This window comes from Syngnathus acus, chromosome 24, assembly GCF_901709675.1.
Source record: "Syngnathus acus chromosome 24, fSynAcu1.2, whole genome shotgun sequence".
NCBI classification, from domain to species: Eukaryota; Metazoa; Chordata; class Actinopteri; order Syngnathiformes; family Syngnathidae; genus Syngnathus; species Syngnathus acus.
Genome location: NC_051108.1, coordinates 4457085 through 4481812, shown reverse-complemented (window position 1 = coordinate 4481812; position 24728 = coordinate 4457085). Strand labels below are relative to the sequence as shown.

At 42.1% G+C, this 24728-nt stretch overlaps 1 protein-coding gene across 2 annotated transcripts in view; it reads left to right on the top strand.

Annotated features, from left to right (window-relative positions):
• cdc42bpab (CDC42 binding protein kinase alpha (DMPK-like) b) overlaps positions 1–22093 on the top strand; it is a 42230-nt gene extending 20137 nt beyond the window's left edge. The window contains exons 6-43 of one of the 2 annotated variants that reach the window (XM_037244031.1): positions 3534–3627; positions 3732–3932; positions 4029–4170; positions 4386–4495; positions 5110–5189; positions 5947–6125; positions 6233–6355; positions 6438–6571; positions 6651–6772; positions 6895–7015; positions 7093–7203; positions 7443–7690; positions 9456–9561; positions 10588–10712; positions 11982–12087; positions 12162–12310; positions 12395–12486; positions 12846–12922; positions 13512–13550; positions 14035–14154; positions 14284–14367; positions 14453–14558; positions 14673–14809; positions 14885–15024; positions 15254–15335; positions 15528–15747; positions 15864–15926; positions 16012–16265; positions 16340–16464; positions 16542–16756; positions 16857–16954; positions 17267–17351; positions 17548–17671; positions 17777–17894; positions 18017–18134; positions 18213–18370; positions 18939–19013; positions 20157–22093. In XM_037244031.1, coding sequence (XP_037099926.1) covers positions 3534–3627; positions 3732–3932; positions 4029–4170; positions 4386–4495; positions 5110–5189; positions 5947–6125; positions 6233–6355; positions 6438–6571; positions 6651–6772; positions 6895–7015; positions 7093–7203; positions 7443–7690; positions 9456–9561; positions 10588–10712; positions 11982–12087; positions 12162–12310; positions 12395–12486; positions 12846–12922; positions 13512–13550; positions 14035–14154; positions 14284–14367; positions 14453–14558; positions 14673–14809; positions 14885–15024; positions 15254–15335; positions 15528–15747; positions 15864–15926; positions 16012–16265; positions 16340–16464; positions 16542–16756; positions 16857–16954; positions 17267–17351; positions 17548–17671; positions 17777–17894; positions 18017–18134; positions 18213–18370; positions 18939–19013; positions 20157–20288 — 4813 coding nt within the window. In that variant the 3' untranslated portion in view covers positions 20289–22093. The remainder of the gene's footprint in view (positions 1–3533; positions 3628–3731; positions 3933–4028; positions 4171–4385; positions 4496–5109; positions 5190–5946; positions 6126–6232; positions 6356–6437; positions 6572–6650; positions 6773–6894; positions 7016–7092; positions 7204–7442; positions 7691–9455; positions 9562–10587; positions 10713–11981; positions 12088–12161; positions 12311–12394; positions 12487–12845; positions 12923–13511; positions 13551–14034; positions 14155–14283; positions 14368–14452; positions 14559–14672; positions 14810–14884; positions 15025–15253; positions 15336–15527; positions 15748–15863; positions 15927–16011; positions 16266–16339; positions 16465–16541; positions 16757–16856; positions 16955–17266; positions 17352–17547; positions 17672–17776; positions 17895–18016; positions 18135–18212; positions 18371–18938; positions 19014–20156) is intronic. The other variant, XM_037244032.1, reaches the window with a different exon arrangement.
• The last annotated feature ends 2635 nt before the right edge of the window (positions 22094–24728 follow it).

Genomic DNA, 24728 nt, shown 5'->3' with positions numbered 1-24728 from the left:
GGAGGTGTGTGTGGGTGTGGTGTTGATACATCGTCAACCTCTTCCCCCCCTTTCTCTATTTTATGTCCATGCGCTCATGAGAGAATCCGATTTTTTTCCCAGAGGGTGGAGTCAACCAGACACATCCCTTGAGCAGGGTGTGTTTTATTGGCTGGTCCCATCTGAGAAAGTGTGTGTGTGTTTGGCAACGTGAAAACGAGGGTGTTTTCATCTTGGTTGTGGTGCGTCTACATATGAGGTTAAGCCTGTTTCCTATTCGCATGACGGAAGAAAAGGATAGCGCAGTCACCCTGTAAATTAGAAGCCCTTAGTGGTCGTTAATTAGAAAAACATCCCGTCTTCAGCCACCAAACAGACTTTATTCAGTTTCTATTTGCACTCGGAAAGGTTTTGGTTCCAAAGTAGATCAATGATATTCTGGCGGCGTTCCCATGGGTAATCACACACGGAGTGGGTGATGTCACAGTCTCCAGGGATCATCAACGGTCCCGTTTATTGTTTAGCAGGCGGCTATGTTGAATTAAAGCTTGGGCAAAAAAAAAAAATCCCTATTATTTTGAATGAAATTGAAATCACAATCACGATTATTCATTGATTTCAAAGGTTTGTATTTATTTATTTACCGTCATGGCTTCATGTTCATTATTAAAACAATAATAAATTCCCCTCAGTGTTTTTTTTTTTTTTATCTTTTGTCGTCGGGAAGTTGGCATAAAATGTATTAGATTGATATTGATTTTAACGACGCACAAAAAGAGTGGAAGTGTGTGCACGCTTGTGTATTCAGTGACCTCACAGAGGGGCCCGACAAATGTTTCAGTGGCCCAATTCACCATAGCTTAGCGCTGCCTAGCACCGCATCTGTCTAGTTTGGCTTTGTGTGGTTGAAAGCAAAAAGGCCTATTCGGCCAAAATGAGAGGAGATGTGGGGGTTGGTACTGACGAGGGCTTTCCCTGTGTGGACAGATAGAAGGGGATCTGTGCCGATGACAAATGTTGACTATCAGTCCAGGCCCTTTAGTCACGAAATATACTATGTCCTGTGTGATAGTAATCCATTGTGAGTCAACTATGACTACTGTGGAGTTTTGTGTGTGTCAAATCTGGACCACGTGTCCCTTCCTGGCTCATTGATCTGCGATAGAATTTCTTTATGAATAGGTATTGTTTTTTTTTTTCTCAAGTCTCTCTTGGGAATAAGAAAACAATTAAAATGATGACTCTAAAGCACAGGTGTCAAACTCAAGGCCCGGGGGCCAGATCATTTTATGTGGCCCGCGAAGACAAATTGTGCATCAAATTCGTGTGTCATTACTAGAATTGCAAATTGTTTTCACTTCTAATAATATATATTTTTTAAATATTTGACCAGTTTTTACTCGTCTGACTTGAAAACGAGTTGTCAGTTTGTTTTGTAGCTTTTACTGGATATAATATGAGGTGCTCATACATTTATTTGGGTAGACCGTCATAATGGCCCTCCGAAAAAAGCTATGACTACAATGCGGCCCGTGAAAAAAAATGAGTTTGACACCACTGCTCTAAAGACTGATCGTGCATATCAACCTGAATAGTACCGTAATTTTCGGACTATAAGTCGCGTTTTTTTTCATAGTTTGGGTGGGGGGGGCGACTTATACTCAGGAGCGACTTATATACATATATATGGTTTTTTTCACTTTTTTGAGCATTTTATGGCTGGTGCGACTTATACTCCGGTGCGACTTATAGTCCGAAAATTACGGTACTTAAAATCGCTTTTTGGCAACATGCCTCTTCTGAATGTTCTTCTAGATTTATACTTGTGTTATATAAATGTTCGGAACGGTCAGATTTGCCCCCCCTGCCAAATGCAGTACTGGTGTTAGTGTTCCCCCACCGTGTCGAGCGGTACCAGAGGTCACCCAGTCAGAACAATTGCTTGTCTAGATCCATGTGAGACATCCTTGTCTGTGCAGCTTCCTCTGTGAGTTTGTGTCTGTGCATGTGCGCTCGTGCGCGTGCACGTTTATTGTCAGGCTGCAACCAGATGGCCCTCCCAGATGGATGGTGTGTCTTAGAAGAGCTTACCTCCCTCTATTCTAGTCTCCATGCTGCTCTTAAGACCACAGGAGTCCTGTGACACACTTGCCCAATTAACTGGACTAACGAGCCTAGTATTAGCTTAGCATTTGCTGTTAGCATTACAATGCGTGGAAGCTAGGGTGTGCTGTGTTAGCTTGGTGCCGCAAACACAACACTACTTTGTTTTATTGCTAGGGTTGTAAATTGGCGCGGAATAAAAATGTGCATGGAAGATTTGCTCCCAATGGAACAATCAACCCCCCGAACTCAGAATGCAAATAGCGCAGTCTCATACAAACTTCACCATCCAGTTTAAGCACACGTTCAGAACTTTGTGGAAAATGTAACCGCTGATCGTCAATCTTATTTGAATTTAATTTGCTCACTTCCTGCTGCACCAGAGCTTTTAGTATACGGTTCAAGTCAGAAAACTTTTATTTACGAGATCCACTTTTGGAAGCTTGCATGCAATTTGGAAATCATGTAATGTGGCTTCAAGGTCTTCAGAGAGACCGCCACTACTCTCTGAGGAAATCTATGGAATGGTCAGACATTGACAAGGCCTATATTTAACACTGCACTATTCATAGTCGTGAGTTCCTGCTGGATAATGTCAATTTTTAAAGCATTGCACTAATCCGGACTGAAAGAAGCCATCATGGAAAATAGCTAATTGTGCCTGGAGACCCTCAAGTAACATTAGCTTGGGAGTCATATACTTGAAGTGGCCAAGCTGCAGATCCGGATGGATTACGCTTTATTGGTAATGAGACATGCACTGAGGTAAATGCAGACAAACCTGATTTTCAAAATTTTGCAGACGTTGATGATCAATATAGTATTTTTTGTTCAGTCTCTCTGTGTGGCCTGGTGCAAAACACATGCGCTGAAGATTGTGAGAATTTCAGGATTGTAGTTGTGACTCATTTTACTCAGGAACAATCTGTTTCCTTGTAGTTGTAGTCTTGCGGCTTTTTATTAGTCATCTTTTTCATTTTAAGTAACTGACTAATTCCCAGTTAAAACACAAATCTATTTTGAAAAGTGGAACTTGAGTTGATGCAAAAAAGTGAAGAAAAAAAAATCATTGAGGTGGTTGCAGTAGTGGAAATTTCTACTCTGTATTCCAATTAATCCTTTTGACAGAATCCACAAACATTATTATAAATCTGTCTGTAGTAGTAGGGTAAGAAAAAAAGTGTGTGTAGAACTTATGTAACAATGTTAACACAATTTTCTATTCAAATAAATGCTTATTACTGGCTTGGACAATGTTATTGTTTTTCTTTTTTAATTGCATTTCCACCGTTGATTTTTTTTCATTACTTTTTTGACAGTTTGCTTTCTCAATGAACTCATTATATAAGCTTGCACAATGTTTTTTTTTTTATTTATTTTTTTTAAATTGCATTTCCACCTTTTGATTTTTTTTCGTTACTTGACAATTTGCTTCCTCAATCTTCCTTCAGGGATATAAAGCCCGACAACATCCTATTGGATAGGAATGGCCATATCCGCTTGGCTGACTTTGGCTCCTGCCTCAAACTCATGGACGATGGAACGGTACGCATTCACGATGCTACTGCTGTTGTTAATTGTTGTTCTTTAAATGAATATTATTCCTTTGTGTAAGACTTGTGGTTATTGACCTGTTTTGCTCATTCCAGGTCCAGTCCTCTGTGGCTGTGGGGACACCAGACTATATATCTCCAGAAATCCTCCAGGCTATGGAGGATGGGAAGGGCAAGTATGGACCTGAATGTGATTGGTGGTCCCTGGGCGTCTGTATGTATGAAATGCTGTATGGAGAGACCCCCTTCTATGCTGAGTCCCTCGTGGAAACGTATGGCAAGATCATGAACCACAAGGTCAGCTGATTTGACTGGATACCACTTTGGGATTTTAATGTGAATTTGTCAGAAACAAACATCATGTATGTTTTTTTTTTGTTTGTTTTTCCCCAGGAGCGATTCCAGTTCCCACAACAGATAACAAATTCAGTTTCAGAGGAAGCAAAGGATCTCGTCCGTCGGCTCATTTGCAGTCGAGAGTACCGGATAGGACAGAATGGAATTAAAGACTTCAAGCAGCATCCATTTTTCGCTGGTACAATTCATTTCTAAATTTAAGCATGAATAAGAGCTAGCATTTCTCAATAATGTTACCCAAATAATATTTTGCCGGGTTTAGACATAAACAGATTACAGCTTCTGGGAAAGTACCATTACTGAATTAAATAAAAATATAAATAAATAAATAATTGCAGCATTTTCGAAGCTTCTGAAGTTTATTGGTTATCTGTCCCCTCAATCAATATACAGGCATTGACTGGGACAATATCCGCTTGTGTGAGGCACCTTACATCCCGGAGGTCAGCAGTCCCACAGATACCTCCAACTTTGATGTGGATGATGACTCCCTCAAGAACTCAGTAAGTGTCATCAGAAGGCCAAGAAATGATCCCTAAATGTAATCTGGTGCTTTCAACATTTGTCACAATCATCAACAATTTAATTATCCTTCCATCCATATCTGTACTGCTTGTCCCCATGGGGGTCGCGGGTAATTTAATTATCAACACGGTTATTTTTATTTTTTCTCTCAAAGCTGCCTTTTTGTGCGACAGTTGCCTTTCTGTCCCTGTCGCACAAGCGCTGCCGCGGTTATACGAATTAGCCATGATGTCACCGGAAAAACAGTATCATTCCGAACCGCCGGAAATGGAGTTTGCAAAATAGAACTTGCATTTCATGGCAGCACGATGATCATGTGTTCCATTTCAAAGTTGCAAGTAGAAATATTAAAAGGCTGCGTATCGCCATTTTAATTTGCACAATCATATATAAAAACATCATAAAACAGGTCAATACCGGTTCCACCAAACAAATATAGCTTTAGTTGTGCCAAGCTTTTTAGAATAAATAACACATATTTTCCATGACTGCAGTTGTTTGCTGAAGTCACAAAACTGTTATTTACATATGATCGATGACCAGTCGACTATCCAAATAATCTTTTGTGACTTTTTTTTTTTTTTTTTTACAGGAGACCATGCCCCCTCCCTCTCACACTGCCTTTTCTGGCCACCACTTGCCCTTTGTGGGATTCACCTACACCAGTAAATGGTAAGTCAACAAGTGAAATAGTTGTTTTTTGTTTTTGTTTTGAAACTTCTTTCCTAATTTACTGATATTCACATTCTCACTATCCATGGGAAAGCCACCCTTATCTCTTCAAGTCTCACCGATAATGGTGTTTTCCACTCGTTCCCTTCTTCCACTTCTCCCATCACTTGCTTTTTCAACTCTCACAGTTTGCATTAATGTCACCGTTACCAACCAACAGTTCCACTTTCAACTTCTTACATGACTTGGCCCGTAAGGATCAAGTTAACCTGGTTTATTCATCTTTCCAAATATATGAATCAAATAAATTTTGCATTAGGCAGCCATAGTGGTTCATAGTTTAGTCAAATATTATTGTAGCATTCAATGTGTCAATCATTTCTCCAACCCAAGGCAGAGAATGTCATTTTTGAGCAGAGGCAGAAGGGCGGCAGTCGCTTGCCAGCCAAAAGTGCCCTAACACATCTCAGGGAGCCACACCTTCTGACTCTCATGAGAAAGTCAGACTCTTGAGAGTCACAGAGAATAGTTTTAGTCCCTGTGATTTCCGTGTTACTGATAACTTAGTAGATGCGTATTTTTTGTGGCTATGAGATTATGTTTAAAAAGGGATAGTAAATCTTTTCACTCTGGAAGAAAATACATTTATAGCCACTTCATATACATGCATTCTCTTGTTTGTGTATTTAAAAGAAAAAAAAAAAAACCCAGTATGCTCATTGGAACCCACTCTCTTTTTTTTTTTCTTCCTCTTAAGCACAATCTCCGATCGAGGTTGCCTTCGGCAGTTGTCAGGTGAGGCAGGCAAGACGGGTCAGGGACAGGTTGACGCGGACATCCAGCGTAGCTTTAAGGACAGCCTAGCCGTAGAGGCCTACGAGAGGAGGATCCACCGTCTGGAACAGGAGAAACTGGAGCTGAGCCGCAAAGTTCAAGGTGAGGCGGGAGATCATACTTAAAGATGGAAACAACAAGCCGTGTTCACTTGTTCCAGACATTTGATCTGAAGAATCTAGATGTTGAAGGATCTATTGACATTGCAGATTTGTCTAAGACGGTACAAGCACATCAGCGCCCAACCGCTGAAGTCGTTTTGAGTTCCAACAAAGAGGGGGAGATCAGGAGTCTAAAGAACGAGATTGACATCCTCAAGAAACAAATTGCTGGTAGGACTTCATGCTTTACGACAAGAACGGTATTTTGAGCTGAGTTAGTTTGATGTATCAGCTCATCGTATGTGTACGACAGACTCGGGCAAATTGGAAAAACAACTCGAAGATGTGTCGATGGCTCGTCGAGAACTAGAGGACTCCTCCAAACATATTAAGATGTTAGAGAAACAAATCAAAAGTCTCACAAGGGAGAAAGATGATTTGCTGAAGGTAAAACTTCACCGCAATGGTATCCGGGGTATGGTTTTCTTGCCATACTATGTTGTTTACCTTTCTTGTTTGTGGCTAGGACCTTGTGGAATCCAATGAGAAGATGAAGTCACAGTCAAAGGATCTGAAAGAAGCTCAGGGTCAGAGAAAACTGGCCGTGCATGAGTTTTCAGAACTCAATAAGGACCTCTCAAACCTCAGGTGTAGTAGCCTCATGTTAAAACAAGACCTAACACTCGTTTCTTTTAACTTAAAAACAGTTACAGCTTTTGAGTCACACTCCGGTTTTATAATTTGACTGAATACTGTGACCAAATCCACAGATCGGAAAAGCAGCAACTGTCTCGCCAGTTGCGTGACAAAGTGGAGGTCATGGAGAGCCAAAATCAGAAAATTGAGGCTCTGCGCCTTGAGGTGCGCAAGGCCGAGAAGGCCATGAAAGAGGTACTTCCATCATAATTCACTCGAGTACATTTTTGTAAATACTTTTCAAAGTCACACAAATTCAACCGTTTAATCAGATGGAGACTAAAATGGAGGAGCGCACGGCAGAGACACTTAAGGAGAGGAAGGTGAAAGAACGTAATGAGCAGTACACCCGGCAGCTGGAGGGGGAGCTCGAAAGGCTGAAGGTAATGGAGCGAAACATCCCCTATCACCCATCTTCTCATCCTTGAAATGGCATCATCTGACATTTTAGATTGCATAATCCAAATGGTAAGCAGTCTGTCAGGGAGGGGTTGAGATGTGATGCTCACTTTGCTGTAAACAGAGTTGTGTAAAAAAAGTCCAAGAATTTCTACTAGTCTTTTATTTGGGGGGAGCATTATTATAACTCCATCTTTTTTTTTTTTTTTTTTTTCTTTCCCAGGGAAAACAAGTTGGCTCTTTGACTGTCTCGACTCCATGCAACCAATTCCAGGCCATGGGCCGTTTGCGGGGTGACCTGGAGAAGCAGACCCACATACACGAGGAGGAACTAGCACGTCAAGAGGCCCAACACAACACCGAGTTGAACGATTTGCGCCAGGAACTACGTGACGCCGAAAGCCAGCATCTCAACATGCAGAAAGAAATGCTGATGCTCAAAGACAAGCTCGAGAAGACTCGAAGAGAGAGGTCTTTCATTTTTTTCTTATTTTTCGTATATTCTATGTGCACTGTCGTAGGATTATTTACCCCTCTATTTAAGTGACAACATTGTAACATGTCCACATTTACATTGCTGTGAAGGTTTATTGGTTTTGCAAAGTTGTTTATGTTGTGAGAAATAATACAAGTGATCTTTACATATACTTTATAGTTCAAACCTGTGTCTGGTAAATTACACACATGCGAGAGTAAAATATGGAGATTTATTTTGAAATTACACAAGATCACTCAGATGTTTTCATTTTGGTTTCTAATGAGTCATTCATCAGGATTAGGAGTCATTCACTCCCATTTAAAACACTTCATAATGGAGCTGCTAATCCCAAATTTGGTTTTAAAACGGCATGGAGTGCAATGTAATCTAGTTGGTGAGCTCACTGGTAGCTACCACTCATTTTGATCTCAGGTGATCACAAGTTTTACACATCTTGTTTGTGGGAGAGATTTATTTTATTTTATTTTTTTTTTTAACACTTTTTTGTATCATGTTTTTTTTTTTTTGTAATTGCATCCCCATATGCCAATATTGATCAACCAGGAACAACAGGGGATTATTGATTCCTGTTGTAATAAATCCTGTTTACTGTGTATAATTAATGTTTGGGTCCCAGGGAATAACCAAATTGTTAATTTGGGTCTAAAGGGGAATAACACTATGAAGCCTTACTAAAATCTTTTGTCATTTGTTAAACTTAAAATACAGCTCTCAGATTCAGAGTCTTTTGGGCTTGGAGTGGCCCTTTTTTTTTTTTCTTTTTTCAACTAAAATACTGTCAACAATTCAGACATAATTTCCTTAATTTGGCAGTGGTACAAACTGACATCTCATATTGCGAACATTTAGTGCCAGTCATATACAACCCTAAACAAGTTGGAACGTTGTGCAAAACAGAAGTAAAAAGCAATGATTTGCAAGTCCTTTACAACTATTCAATTGGATGTTTAAACTGAATTTTTTTTTCATGTGTGAAATTTTCATTGACTTCATCCATGTTGATATCCAGTTGATCAGTTTCTTGATGTGGCAGCTTCTGGGCCAATGAATCCCTTACCTTATTATGTCGTAGCTTTCTTCGACAGGACGAAACACAGGCGGCGTTTCTCATTTCGCAGACATTTTTCGTGTTCATAGATTTGTTAATATTGCGTAAAAATAACAAGTGAGGATAGTGTGCCTCTGACATCAGCAGATTCACATATTTTGATCTAAATATTGGCATTCCAAAATTTGCTGATTTCTGATTTTACAAGACTGTTAGGGAGAATTTTTTTTTCCAGACATCTTTTTTAAGTCAACAAGTACAAATGTTTGAACCGTTAGAGAGGACCTCCGGCAGAGCTTTTCATGCCGCAGGAAGGCGCAAGCCACCAGCTAGCTAACGGACGCCGCGTACCGGCGGAAGCCTCGTCCAGCACTTCAGTCTTGCTTGGTGTTGTCAGGTTCTCCTAGAGATACTTCAGGCAACGTTGACAGTTTATAAAACACAGCACATGTTGTTCACAGTATATGACATTTGGTCATACTTCCTTCTAGTTACAGCTTTGTTACGTTTCAACATTAAAATAACACAAACTATGTTACACTTGCTCATTTAAATGAGAGGGGACTCATGCTGGGTGTCCAAGTGTCACTGGGCCAGAAACTAATTTCTAAATTAACTTTACAGGGTCAGAATATTCCAAGGTTTTTACAGTGTCACAACTTTAACAATCTGTTTTTTCTCCTCCACAGTCAATGTGAGCGGGAAGAGTTGGAGACGGATTACAAGCAAAAGTATGAAAGGGAAAAAGTTCTGCTTACTGAAGAAAATAAAAAGCTATCCAGTGAATTGGATAAGGTAAGATATATTTCTGAAATAATCAAAATAATAAAAAAGATGAAAGTTTATCTTGCACTTAAGCCATTTCCTCAACCTGTCTCAAATAAATCAAGTCTCTGACCTCAGGTTACCTTTCTGGATCAGCCTAAATGTTTTCATCACATTATTCCACCCCCACCCACTTGCTCCTGATGCCAAAGAAATCACTCGTCAATAGCCCGCTGTGCAGTGGAATGACAATCTGGATTCTGTTGATTTAGGAAAAGATTCTTGAAAGTTGAAAAAGGCTCCCTACTTTCAATGCCTTATGTGTGTAAGGCATTTTGACACCTGGAAGAAAAGTGTCTGAAATTTTCACTGTCGTGGTTCAGATCCCTTTCTGAACCTTAAAATGAATCTAAAAAAAACCCTCAAAATGTTACCTTTGCTGTCCCCAGGTACTGTAATTTTCAGACTATAAGCCGCACTGGACTATAAACCGCATTAGCTAAAACTTGTGATTCCGGGTTCAAAATTTGCACAAAAAAAAATGCCGCGCCTTATAGTCCAAAATTTACGGTACTGCCTCACCCGAGCTCGGAAAAGCCTGTCGACGTTATACTGTATCAGTGTGAGCATTATCTCACAGACCTGACAGAAATAAAATGTGCTTTGTAAGTGAGGCATTTGATCAAACAATGGAACAGTTTGCCATTTGTTGCGTCTCTATGGTTACATTCTCTTGCACAACAGACATGAAAGATTTCAGGATACGTCTTAAACAATGTAATGGTGTTGAGTGCTTTGTGTGTCACTGGGAATGCAGTCAGAAATATTTTCAAAGACCTTCAACAATACTTGGACTTAAATGTCCAATTGGAAGTCATTTCAAGGCCAAGCACCTATTCGTCAGATCCACTAGCAGATGTTCATTATTTGAAGTTTGCTTCATACATATGACCTCTGTTATTCTGTGTGCCAGTTATGATTCCCTAGCTTTAAAAAAATGTGATATTTAAAAGAATCCTCTGTACTGCATTTGACATCACATGTTCATTTCCTCAGATAACAAGCATGTTTGAGAAGTTGAATGTCTCCAACCGGCAACTTGAGGAAGAGATGAGAGAGTTGGCTGACAAAAAGGAGAGTGTTGCTCACTGGGAGGCCCAGATCACAGAAATCATCCAGTGGTGAGCAACACACATTGTTGCACTCAGGAAATGATTCTTTTACTCGCCTAACAGGTTAACCAGACCCAAAAAAAATGTCCTTCATCTTTAAAGCGTAAACACGCATTGTCATTCTAATTAGCTAGTTCTCAAATGTGTTATACAATCACCATGACATCAATTTAAATCAGTTTAAAATAACCCTGGTCCTTTCAAGAGGAACCTAATTTTAATTGAGCTGGTTCATGTTGAAAAGCAAAAGACAATTTGCGAAGTGATTATTTAAACTGCTGTCTTCAGCCCCCCCCCCCCCAGTCCCAAGCTCAGCGGGAATTCACTTTTCCAATTGCTCAACACCTGGCAATGGATATGTGGTTCCCTCCAGACAGCCAAACAAAAGAGTCTGTCCGTCTGTCATTTACGGGAAAATGAATTCACCTACCTAGTCTGTGCTCTGTGAACTCCCATTTCTCAACATTCGCTTGTGACCATAGGTCCCATTCAGAGGCAGCGGTGATGTTCCTCTCCTCAGCCGCACTTGTCTGTCTGATTGACTGATAAATGAAAATTCAAATGAAATCATTTTTCATCATGGGCCGATATTAGATTCTGATGGTCTGAGAAAATCGTTCACCACGACCGCCACACGAATGAATGACTAGCAAACAATTCCTGTTGACACCTGTGTTTATAAAATTCCTTGAAAGACTTAAGTGGGACCACCCTAAGAGTGTCATAGGACACCTGTTGGACCCCTACTGTTCTATTACAGGGCAAATAGTGCTGCACTACATTCTGGGGCAAACATTTATTACCGCAGAAACCCTTATATAATTTCCCCTTTGGTAGCTAACAAGCTGGGACCTCACGTCCTGTATTAGCATAAAGACTGCAGCTCCAATTTGTATCTGCTTCACTTTGATCTGCTTCATCTAACTTGAAATGGCTTCAGATCGAAAAGTGCGGTGGGTGTATTGGGTTCCACCTCACCGTGTTAATGCTACATTTTTTGCATACCTCTGAGGATCATGAGCTGTTTGACCCTCCCTCTTACTCAGATCACTTCCCTCTGCAGCTGACACCTTGCCAGCTGCTTGGCCTCTCTTTGTTGGACAAGCCTAAAGTCTTAGCATTCTCACATATTTAAAGGGCAAGTTTGGAATTTTCATTGCGTATCCTCTTGTTTTGGTCGCCCCCTAGTGGAATGTCTCGGTATAGCATCGATTTATTTGTGTTCATTTCTTTTAATCATCACTTTAGTAATGAAATATGTTGTTTTTTTCCCCCCAGGGTGAGCGATGAGAAAGATGCTCGCGGTTACCTGCAGGCTTTGGCCACAAAGATGACGGAAGAGCTGGAGGGCTTGAGAAATACCAGTCTGGGAGCGAGAGCTACGGTAAAACCCGTACTTACTTGACATGTTAGAAGCATGTCCAATGTTTTTTTTGAACTCCTTCTCTTGTGCTGCAGGACATGCCTTGGAAGATGCGTCGCTTTGCCAAGTTGGATATGTCTGCTCGCCTGGAGTTGCAGTCTGCCTTAGATGCCGAGATCCGGGCCAAACAGGGAATTCAGGATGAGCTGAATAAGGTCAAGGCTAACAACATCTCCACGGAATGGTATATTCTTATTTTTTCTCTTCAAGTAATTCTCAGAAATACACAACTTGTGAAATGACGCTTGTCTTTCCACGCTCCCACCAGTAAACTGCAGGACATAGAGAGTAGAAATCAGGACCTCGTGGCTGAAATCGACAGGCTGAAGAAAGAGAACGAGGAGCTGCGGTTACGCAGAGGTGCCCGCTACACTTTTGTCAACATAACTGCTTGGATACGATTGTTCAATCTCTCACGGAAATGAGCAGCGTTCGTTTGATGTCATGATGACAAAGACATTGATCAATATGATGCGGATGATGTCATATTCAGTTAAAAAAAAAAAAAAAAAAATCAAAGTGCAGTTAAAGCATTCAAACAAAAACATTTTTAAAAAAATGCAGTATTTTGAATCGATTTGTTTTCTGTGCTAGGAATGAAAAAACATGGCATCGAAATTTGATTACGTAAAAGCCCTTGTGAGAAGCTAGCAACAACTCATTTTGTTGAAGTCACCCTTTCATAACCAACATTGTATTATTTGCTCTGTGTCCCTTAGGTGTCAAGCATCAGGATTCCCAGAATTCTTTCTTAGCTTTTCTCAATGCCCCCACCTCAACACTTGACCAGTTCGATGTGAGTGTTTGTCAGCTCACTTGTATAAAATACAGTGAAGGATCATCAAAAATGGTCACCATTTTGTTCTCAACTCTAATTGGCTTTATTGAACGGTTTCTTTTTTTTTTTTCATCTTTCCATATTTGCATCGTTACATCATTTGTCCTTTGTTTTTTTTGATACATCAGGACTCTTATTCTTCTTCTTCATCTTCTTTAATTGAGTTTTGGGAAGACGTAAGTTTCCTTGGTTAGATGGACGTTTTTTGTTTGTGTCGAGTGGAAATGCAACTCCCAAGTAGAAACCCTTGTAGTGATTGACATGTTGCAGTCCCGGTTCTAGTTAGTCAGTGTATGTTAGTGAACTCTGTCCACGATGGCTTTCCCGTTGTGGGGATTGGTTTGAACTTTACCACCAAAGAGTTGATACAAACACCCCATTTTCTAGTCATTTATATTTTTAGCTAAAAGCAGACCTCGATTAGACTTTCCCTGCTCTTCCGTCATTGTGTTCCTCAGTCCAACCCCTTTACACATCATCGAAAATGTTTAGATGTGTTTTTAATAGTCACTCACTTCTGTCTCTGCCACCTCTTCTGCCGCCGAAGCGCTCACCATCCGTTGGCACGGCTAGCAAAGGCAGACGCGTAAGCCACTTACCAACCACTCTTGTTTAGCCGCTTGTATCGTTGATTTCATTTGTGTGGGTGTCCTGTGGACTATTAAAGTTGCATGGCAAGGGTGGGATATGATGCTTCTTTTTTTTTTTGTAGTTGGTGTGGTGTTAAAAGGCATGTTAGACTTGTCCTATTTTCTTATATGGGTCTTTGTTTGCTTTGGGAATTGCCATGCAAGGTAGCTGGTGTACAATATGGTGCCAATCAGCATGGGCTTTCGATTTTTCTTTTCTTAATAATCAGAAGATAGACCATAAAAGTGTGGATCATAATGGAATCTTTCTCATCAGTGACAGGAGTGATTTTTTATTTTTTTTATTTTTCCTTTCAATGATCTGACGGGTAATCTTTTCCCTACAAATTAAAGAGGGCACATTTTGGTGAACTTCCAGTATGCTTGTATTTCTGTCATTCTGCTTCATCATTTTTTCTTTTCTTTCATCTTTCTCATCAGGTGGACTCAATGGATAATTTCACAAGCTCCAACACTCCATCCCGGGAAGATGACCAGAAGTCTCACCGCAAGTCCCGCTCACGTTCACCCTCAATGGCCAGTGATATGGATCCCATAGAGGTGAGATAGATTCATATGAAGAAAACTGAATTTTACTGTTCCCCTTGTATGATTGCTAGATGCATATGGGGAAACAAAATCAGAATTCACTCTTCACATTGCTCTTCTTCCTTGTCCTTCATCCTGCAGTTGATAGATCATTCTCCTCGTGCAGTCCAGAACCCCAGTTTGCGCTCAGGAGGATATGGCAGTATCGGTCGCTCTTCCCCTAAGGTTAGCCTTTTTTTTTTTCTTCTGTTGGTTACGTTCAAGTTGAAAACTGCATTGCATCTTAACTGTCTCTATCCTTTCATTATAGCCCAAAGCACATCAGTTTGTGGTGAAATCATTCAGCACGCCCACTAAATGCAACCAGTGCACTTCTCTCATGGTGGGACTCATACGCCAAGGTTGCACCTGTGAAGGTAAAAGCTTTGCAAATTGCTTTATAAGTTCATGCGATGAATAGAAATGTCAGTGAATACAACGGTGAAATTGCTTCCACAAACATCTAACCTGTTTGCTCTCTCCTCATCCAGTGTGCAACTTCTCCTGCCATGTAACATGTGCAGACAAGGCTCCAGCAGTATGTCCCGTTCCACAGGATCAGACCAAAGGACCGCTCGGGATCGACCCTCAGAGGGGCATTGGGACTGCATACGAAGGGCACGTAAGGGTAAGTGAGCTCGGAAATAATTACTCCTAGTAAAAGTTAGTTTATGTCCACCTTACGATAACATTTGGGTTGTAGGTGCCTAAACCAACCGGAGTGAAGAAGGGTTGGCAGAGGGCCATGGCTGTGGTGTGCGACTTCAAACTTTTTCTCTACGAGATTGGAGAAGGAAAGACAACACAGCCGAGTGTAGTTGTGAGCCAGGTCATAGATATGAGGTAAGAAAATATATACCGCTGGTCATGTCTTGCAAGCTGATATAATACTTGTTAAAGCCGTTAATGTGTCTTATAATACGCAAATAATTTGCTCTCTAAAATGTCTTGTTTAAAAGCCTGAAAGATGAATCAGAACTGAAGTAGATGAAATTGATATTTGGATTACAGATATGATTTAAATGGTTGTACTGCTGCACGTTTGACCTCGTCTTGCCTTTGTTTCATTCAGGGACGAGGAGTTTTCCGTCAGCTCTGTTTTGGCCTCCGACGTTATTCACGCTAGCCGCAAAGACATCCCGTGCATCTTCAGAGTGGGTTCCTCTCATCTGTATTTATCCGTGTCAAATTTAATTGAATTCATTTAATGAAGACATTTTCTTCCTAATACATCCTGTCAGCATTATGATAAGAATTTTGCTTAATTTGTCTTCACTGTTTGGATTTTTTTTAGCATCAACCACCAAAATAAAAGAATAGAAACAATTTTCCAATATGTTCCACAGGTAACGGCGTCTCAGCTCTCCCCCTCCAGCAGCCACAAGCCATCCATCTTGATTCTAGCCGACAGTGACCAGGAGAGAAACAAATGGGTGGGCCTTCTCAATGAGCTCCACCGTATCCTCAAGAAGAACAAGCTCAAGGAGCGCTTCGTCTACGTCCCCAAGGAGGCTTACGACAGCACGCTGCCGCTCATCAAGACGACACAGTCGGCTGCTATTATAGGTGAGAATTCAACGTGCAAAATATAGTCATGTCATTTATCTTAGCGGCGTAGCATTCATGGAAAACCAACAAGATTAGCGATAGCGTTCTCAAACAATATGCCATTTTGCTTTCAGATCACGAGCGCGTCGCCCTCGGCAACGAAGAAGGCCTCTTTGTCATCCACGTCACCAAAGATGGTAAGACCTGTCAATTTACTTGACAAAACGGATTGTCGGTTAATATAATTCTCTATAACTCTTCCAACTCCGCATCCCTCCTCAGAAATCATTCGAGTGGGCGACAATAAGAAGGTGCACCACATTGACCTGATCCCCCAGGAGCAGCTGCTGGCCGTCATCTCCGGACGGAACCGCCACGTCCGACTATTCCCCACGCAGGCCCTGGATGGCCGCGAGATTGACTCCTACAAGCTCGGCGAGACTAAAGGCTGTCAAACCATCGTCTCCGGGCCAGTCCGTAACGGCTCGCTCACGTGTCTCTGTGTGGCCATGAAGAGGCAAATCATGTGCTACGAGGTTTGTACCAACCACACTTGCTGTTCCATTTTTTTTTTTATTATTATATCCAACATGCCCTCCTTGCACTTTAGGTGAACAAGAGCAAAGTCCGCCACCGTCGGCTGCGGGAACTGGCAGCTCCAGGGCTCGTCCAATGGATGGGTTTGCTTAATGAGCGGCTGTATGTGGGCTACCAGTCCGGCTTCACCCGCTACAGGTACTTGATCGGCTGACCCCGTGAGAATTTGCCCTCCTCATTTCTGTTGAGTGTGACTCAAAGCTTTCCTCCCATAGTGTCCATGGCGACGTGTCTCCAGTTAGCCTACTCCATCCCGAGGACCACACCCTGGCTTTTATCCCTCAGCAGAACCTGGATGCCCTTTGTGCCGTGGAGATCTCTAGCAAGGAGTTGCTACTCTGCTTCAGTGCCATCGGCGTGTACGTGGACTCTCAAGGTCGCAGGTCACGCCAGCAGGAGCTCATGTGGCCTGCTGTGCCAAACGGCGCCTGTAAGCATTTTCCAAGTTGAACTGGATGTTGATTTGACCTCGACCGAAATGGGTAACCAATAACAAAATCTTTTTTTTTTTTTTTTTTTACCCCCTTTAGGCTACAATGCCCCTTATCTGTCAGTGTACAGTGAGAATGCAGTTGATGTGTTTGATGTCAACACCATGGACTGGATTCAGACCATCCCACTAAAGAAGGTCCGTGTTATGATCTGAAACTACTTGTGCTGAATTTATACCACATGGGTTGAAGTGACAGATTTTTCTGCACCTATAACACATTTTATACGTCTCATAAGAGGAAATTGCATGAAAGCTAATCAGACTTTTTCTAATGTGTATCAAATATTTGACAATGCATTTGCAGTATAAATGGTTAGATTGGTTGCTACTTGTCAAATTGGAAGCAGGCAGTAAAAGTCTGCCCTTTGTCTCCCTCTTGTGGAGAAAATGAAAACACGCTTGCACTTGATCAAATGAAAAATAATGAGGATCCTTGTCCGACTACAGGTGCGACCGTTGAACGTCGATGGCTCCCTAAACCTGTTGGGGCTGGAAACAGTGCGGCTCATCTACTTTAGAAACAAAACAGCAGGTGAGTAGTCCAATCCCAAATTCTGTGTTGGGTTCATCTTGGATTTTCGATTCGAACTGTTGATTCAGTGTTGGAACGGAGATCAGAAAGCAGCAGATGTGTCTGTGGCAACACTGATCATGTTGTTAGCAACCGTGTGTATGTGCTTTGTAGTCACCGATCTAAACACAGCCGGGACAATGTTGTAATTTTTCAGAGGGCGACGAGCTGGTCGTCCCGGAGACGTCAGACAACAGCAGGAAGCAGATGGTACGCAGCATGACCAATAAGAGACGCTTCTCCTTCAGGGTGCCAGAAGAAGAACGACTTCAGCAGAGGAGGTACTTCAAATCCAACATTCATGTTCTGTTTTAATTCACACTCACTTTTAATTTAGTTTGGTTGATTTTATTTAGTCTGACAAAAAAATGGTTTTGTGAATGCAGAGAGATGCTGCGGGATCCAGAGATGAGGAACAAGCTGATCTCCAACCCTACAAACTTTAACCATGTTGCCCACATGGGACCTGGGGATGGAATCCAGATTCTCAAAGACTTGCCAATGGTATTTCAACTCATGTAATCGCGCAGAACATAATGCATAACACATCATTTACACGCATATTGTTTTTTCCATGCTGCTGTTTGTGCCTCATTATTTTTTTTCAATGTGTTTGCTTAAAATAGAACGTCCGCATCCAAGAGAGCCGTGCAGGCTTCAGCGGTTCCGTCAGCATCCCTTCCATCACCAAGAACAGGGCCGAGCCGGGCCGCTCCATGAGCGCCAGCAGTGGACTTGGCATACGTGAGCGACGAGTCATTCCTGCTTCAAAGCGGTCCCGGGATCTCCCTTCGAATTCTTTCTCCCTTCATGTGCCCGCAGGCTCGTCCTCCCAGAATGGCAGCGCCCTGCGTCGGGAGCTATCGGGCGGAAGCTACAGCTCCAAGCGCCAAGCCATGACGTCGCCCTCCGAGAGCTCCTTGTCCTCAGGTGGCGGCATTGACTGTGGGGAAGCTCCCCTCTCCCAGTTTGACAGAGAGGTCAGTGCATACCGCGGTCATGTGAACAAACTCAAGGGAGAACTTGTCATACAGTAGATAGTCGACCCAACAACAAGATTGTGTCTTTGCATGCGATCATAGTTCTTGCGCATCCCCCCCCCCCCCCATCCGCCACAAACATCCCGGCAGGCGCTTTACCTCATGTTCCAACCTCCTGATTGGTCGGCACCCTGTGATGTCATAGTTCTGCAGCAGCAGCACCCACTTTGGCGGAGCTTTCTGATCCCCCCCCCCGGGCTGGGTTGTAGCCTACATTGTCACTTCCTGTTCTGTGAAAGGAAAGTCTGTCATGTCACGCCTCATTGTGCAGTAAGCGCTGTAGTTGTTTGGTCATGGGTAACCCGCCCATCTAAACAAGCCCCACCCCATTCCTCCTCCCCCCCTGCCCTTCTCCACCGTCACCCTCATGGCAGCCAAACGGCGGAAGCCGCCCCGCTCCCATACCGCCCCATTTCTCTCACACCTTCACCCCTCCCGCTAGCCGGCCCTCTCCCACCCCAGCCTGCTGTCTGTGGGTGCGGCGCTGAGTTTGAACTCTCCTCTGCAGTGGCAGGCAGTTTCGCCGTCGGAGAAGACCCCCGATCTGAAAAGAGCTTTAAGGACCTTGCTTAGTAAGATGAAGGTAATGTCAACAACTGCGACGACCTGCACCCCGACACTCAAGCGAGAGCACCCAACAAGACGTGTGTGTGTGTTTTAGTGTGTGTTATTGTACATGCATCCTCACAGTGATCGGATGTGTGTCAAGTTCACAAATGTCCCCCACGTACCACATTTGGACATTCCGAGGGAATGGTGCCTCGTCACATCGTTCACCAGAGCATTTCAGCTTGACCTTCCACCTCCCCTTTTGATCACTGCCCACTCAGCCAATCACGCAGCATGTTTGTTTCCACTTCGACTAAACACGAGCCAATGGCTACAGTGCACTTCTTGTCCGCCATAACCATGTTTGACTTGTGCACTTTGTTTCGGATCTGCTCTCCGGACTTTCCCCAGACTCGAATGTGTGCAGGGATAATGAAATCTCAAGACTTCCAAGGTTTTCTCGAGAGAAATGTACTGCCCTGTCTCCATAAGCTTGGCCTCAGTGCCGGAGCATAAATGTCTTGCAACAGGATAATGATCCAAAACAGACCAAAGTCTAAAACATTGGACTAAAAGAGGCTTTCTATGCTCCCTGGTCGCAATCCTGCTGTCTTGAGCATCCGTGGAAGAAGCGGAAACACTCACTCCCTTCAAACAGCTGGAACAGCTTGTGCATGAAAAGTGGGCCAAAAGATTTGCTAAGAGGTGCAGAAGTCTCAGTGAAAGTTACACAAACTGTTTTGAGTGTGGTGATCGCCTCAAAAGGTTGCGCAACAAAATATTAGGTGAAGAGCTACATGCAGTCAATATTCAGGTTAAGGCCCAAATTCCCGTTTCTGAAACATTTGGAATAATGCTCGGTTGATATCTTGGCTCACTAACAATTCCTTGTTTGACTTGATGCTTGGTTTGTGGTAAGACATTTGCAAAAAAATCTAAATGGGGGAAGAAAAACTATTGCACAGCATCAATGAAATCGAGAATAAGAACAAAAGTGTTTGTCTCATCTGAATGAATGATCTGCTGTCGATTTTTATCCTCCATTTCTTGCCATCATGTGTTAGGATAATCGTCCTCCATGTGCATACGGTTACCGTGGCAACAGAGGGAATCCAACCAAATGAAAGCTCAACGTAAAGGCGTCCCTTTATTTATTTTTTTCCTTTTTCTTTTGCAGGATTCTGACTCCCCTCGTCACTCGACAGCCTCCAACAGCTCAACCTTCAGCAGCCCCCCGAGTCCGGCCTCGCCTCACAAGACCAAGTCGTTGTCCTTGGAGAGCACTGACCGCACGGGCTGGGACACATGAGCCGGCCCGCCTGACCAACCCACCGCGCCCTCACTAGCCCGGCAGCCCAGCGACAGCACACGACCCCCCCAGGCCCACACAACTGTACCTCTCTCGACCCCTCCCCCCCTCCCCTTCCTGTTTGGGTGGAGAAGTGGTATATGAATCAAACATCTCCCTCCTTTTCAGCATCAACCGACACGCCCCCTCTCTGCCTCATTCAGATGCAAAGACAGAAAAAAAAAAAGATTTGTATTTGTACATAGGAGCCTTTTGGGGTTTTAGGGGACAATATTTTAATTTATTTATCAATCTTAGATTAGAAGCATTCGTTTCTCATGGCGGCCGGAAGAACACCTCCCCCGCCCGGCCCCCCCTCCCTCATTCCCAACCAAGCTGCAGACTTTGCTAACACTAAACTTCCCACTAAGTGAGTGACTTTATGATCCGTTTCCCTTCCAAAATAAAACGTCATCACTCATCTTCGGTCCGTTGGACCAATCATCAAAAGGGGTCCACTTTGACCCCCCTCGACCAACCACCACAATAATGTACATAGGTTCAAAGTAGAGAGTAATATATGATAAGGAAATCCTATAGAGAACTACACTTTTATTTTCCTTTTATTCTGGAATGATTTGGAGTTTTATTCACAATTTTAAAACTTTTATTTGAATTTAATTTGTTTTATTTTATGACACTTTGTTCCCCCCCCCCCCCCCCCTAACATTGATTTGCATTTGAGTGAAAATCTGGATGAACCCGCATACGCACTGACGAGACGTTAATGCAGCAAAATGTTTGTGTGCATGTGTGAAACCAAAAAAAAAAAAAAAGTGGGGAAAAAGAGAGGCAACATGCTTGTATTGAACAATGTTTGTTTGGATCATCTACTCATTTATGAGGAAAAAGAATGTCAACACTGAGGGAGATCATTGTTTATAAACTTGCCTCCCACTCACAACCCCAATCTGCTTATCATAGTGCTGACTGTTATTTTATTTTATTTCTTGTACTGGTGGATGCAAAGTGTCCTCAAATGTGACACTACCATGTGAATATTCACAACACTACAGTGTGCTTCTAATATGCTATTGTCACTTCTTAAGTGTGGTTGTCAGGGAAACAAACAGTACTTTACGTGATCATTTCTCGTCATTCAGCTTTTTTTTTTTTTTGAAACACTATTCCACACGTGTGTGTTTTCCTTTTCGTTGCGTTACTAACAAAAGTCGATTTGATTCTGATTGAAAGCACCTCCCAAGCGCCTGGCATGTGGAATGTATTACCCCAGAGTGAGGAGGACCTTTTATTGGCCGTTGTACAAATTAAAGAAAACAATCCCGAAGAAAAGAGACTAACTCAGGAAAAGGTTGGAAGCAATATGGTGATTGGAGGAGTGGATTAAAAAATGGTTATAGGGCTGCTGTGGAGAGAAAAACTTAAATAAATCAATTGCCTTTGCATTTCAGTGAGGTCTTATCTACGATACCTTCTGTATTTTGCTCTTTCATATCATAATACACTTTGGTTGTTTTCTAGGATTGCTTTGTAATAATTTGTACAGTTTTGCATGTAATAGATGTAATCATTTGTTTTTGGTTTGTTTTCCTTTGGATTTGCTTTCCCCCCCCCTCTTATTTTTTAAACAGTTTGGGTGTTTTACTGAGGATAACCCACTACAGGTGATGTAGATTCTTTTTGCACAAAAATATTTAAGGTGTAAGGTCAAAACAAAATATATGGAACTGGCTGCCACACTTCAGTGGACAACTCATATTAACCTGACTCCGATGTATTTCAATAAAGCGGAGGGCTGTTACAAATTGAGTGTGTGTGTGTGTGTGCCAAATCTGTCTGACTGATCTGTCTCCTACTTTTTTTTAGTAAAAAAAAATGTATAGGATAGGAAGAACTTTTTGTAAAAAAATATATATATACCATGTATAGTATGGCTTTTATAATTTAAAAAGATCATATACATTTTTAAATAAAAAAAATAAACATGTAAGGCTATTTTTTTTTAAATAAAAACATGTATAGTTAAGCTTTTTTTTTTTTAAATATTTGGTATTGTAAGGCCATTGTATTCCTTTGTTCAGACAAATTGAGCAGGTCTTAGCTTAAACTTTTCTGACAGTTTCGGCAACAACTAGTGTTGGCTCGTGAGTGAACGATTCGTTCAAAAGAACGGATTTGTTTCAGTGAAAGAGTGAAAGAATCAGGTGTTCTTTTTTCTGTTCATATGACTTCAACCAGTAGGTGTCGGTAATCCGCATTGAAACTGGTGCCACCTCGCCCTAAAACAAAACGAAGAAGAAAATGCCTTAACGGATCTGTGAGTGAACGAGTCAGTGAGTGATTTGCATTTCCAGTTCATCGCGAGAACGGATCAGTGAGGGAACGAGTCAATGGCTGAACTGCCTCCCTTCCCGTGAATCAACGGATCAGTCAGTGAACGTGTTACATCTCGCTCCTGGCGTGAACTTGTTGATTTACCATTTGCCAAGGAAGGAAAGAACCATTCCCTGAAACACCACTTCTTTTATGCACGTTTTTCCCAAGCTAACGGCTAACTTTATTGCATGAAAGGACGCGCCGTTATGCAACAGCGTGGAGATTATGCTTCTCTTTGGGTAATCTTTATTTTATAACACAGTAGTTTTTAAATAACGTGTATGCATATACACGCCTAAATATTGTTATCCAATATATCTACTGCAATTTCACATTAGATTGCTGGTTTGAAATGTACTATTATTTAATAAACATTTATGTTAAAACTTGTCTGGTGTTTTATTCCTTGTTTTTATTTTTTGGGCCATGAAAAATAAAAATCTATGTGTTTTACGTTGTGTAATATGTGTTGTTGTCCCCCAAAATAAAGAGCAAGTAGTCAAATAAACATTCTTGCCACGTACAAAAAATGCATAAAGGTATTAGGTACACCTGAAAATGGTAGTGTACCTAATGGAGCGTCCGTGTGACGTCACAGATCAACCAGCCAATCAGAAAGTGGGGGTGAGGGAGGGTGTGGCACTTTTCACTTTCAGTTAAGCTTTGGCCATTATTTTTCCCTAATGAACTGGCCTGTTATTAGGTACACCTGAAAATGGCGGTGTACCTAATGGAGAGTCCGAGTGACGTCACAGATGAACCAGCCAATCAGAAAGTGGGGGTGAGGGCGGGTGTGGCACTTTTCACTTTCAGTTAAGCTTTGACCATGATTTTTCCCTAATGAACTGGCCTGTGATTAGGTACACCTAAAAATGGCGGTGTACCTAATGGAGAGTCCGAGTGACGTCACAGATGAACCAGCCAATCAGAAAGTGGGGGTGAGGGCGGGTGTGGCACTTTTCACTTTCAGTTAAGCTTTGACCATGATTTTTCCCTAATGAACTGGCCTGTGATTAGGTACACCTAAAAAAATACACCCACCCTCACTTTCTGATTGGCTGTTTGATCTGTGACGTCACTCGGACTCTCCATTAGGTACACCGCCATTTTTAGGTGTACCTAATCACAGGCCAGTTCATTAGGGAAAAATCATGGTCAAAGCTTAACTGAAAGTGAAAAGTGCCACACCCGCCCTCACCCCCACTTTCTGATTGGCTGGTTCATCTGTGACGTCACTCGGACACTCCATTAGGTACACCGCCATTTTTAGGTGTACCTAATCACAGGCCAGTTCATTAGGGAAAAATCATGGTCAAAGCTTAACTGAAAGTGAAAAGTGCCACACCCGCCCTCACCCCCACTTTCTGATTGGCTGGTTCATCTGTGACGTCACTCGGACTCTCCATTAGGCACAACGCCATTTTCAGGTGTACCTAATCACAGGCCACTTCATTAGGGAAAAATCATGGTCAAAGCTTAACTGAAAGTGAAAAGTGCCACACCCGCCTTCACCCCCACTTTCTGATTGGCTGGTTCATCTGTGACGTCACTCGGACACTCCATTAGGTACACCGCCATTTTCACCTACCTAATAACTTTATGCATTTTTTTGTACGTGTCAAGAATGTGTATTTGACTACTTGCTCTTTATTTTCGGGGACACCAACACATATTACACAACGTAAAACACATACATATTGTCATATAAAGCAGTTAACCAAATGTCAGATTTTTGTTTTCATGCCCAAAAAAATAAAAACAAGGAATAAAACACCAGACAAGTTTCAACATAAATGTTTATTAAAATATCACTGACTCGTTCACTCACAGATCCCTTCAGTTGTTGAACATGGAATGCAATTCACGACTCGTTCGTAAACAGGAAGTTACGTCATGTTCTTCTTCGTTTTGTTTTACGGCGAGGTGGCACCAGCTTCAATGCGCATTACCGACACCTACTGGTTGAAGTCATATGAACTGAAAAAAGAACGAATCACTTTAGGAAGTGATTCATTCACTCTCGTTCACTGAAGAAATTCGTTGAACGATTCGTTTGAACTAATC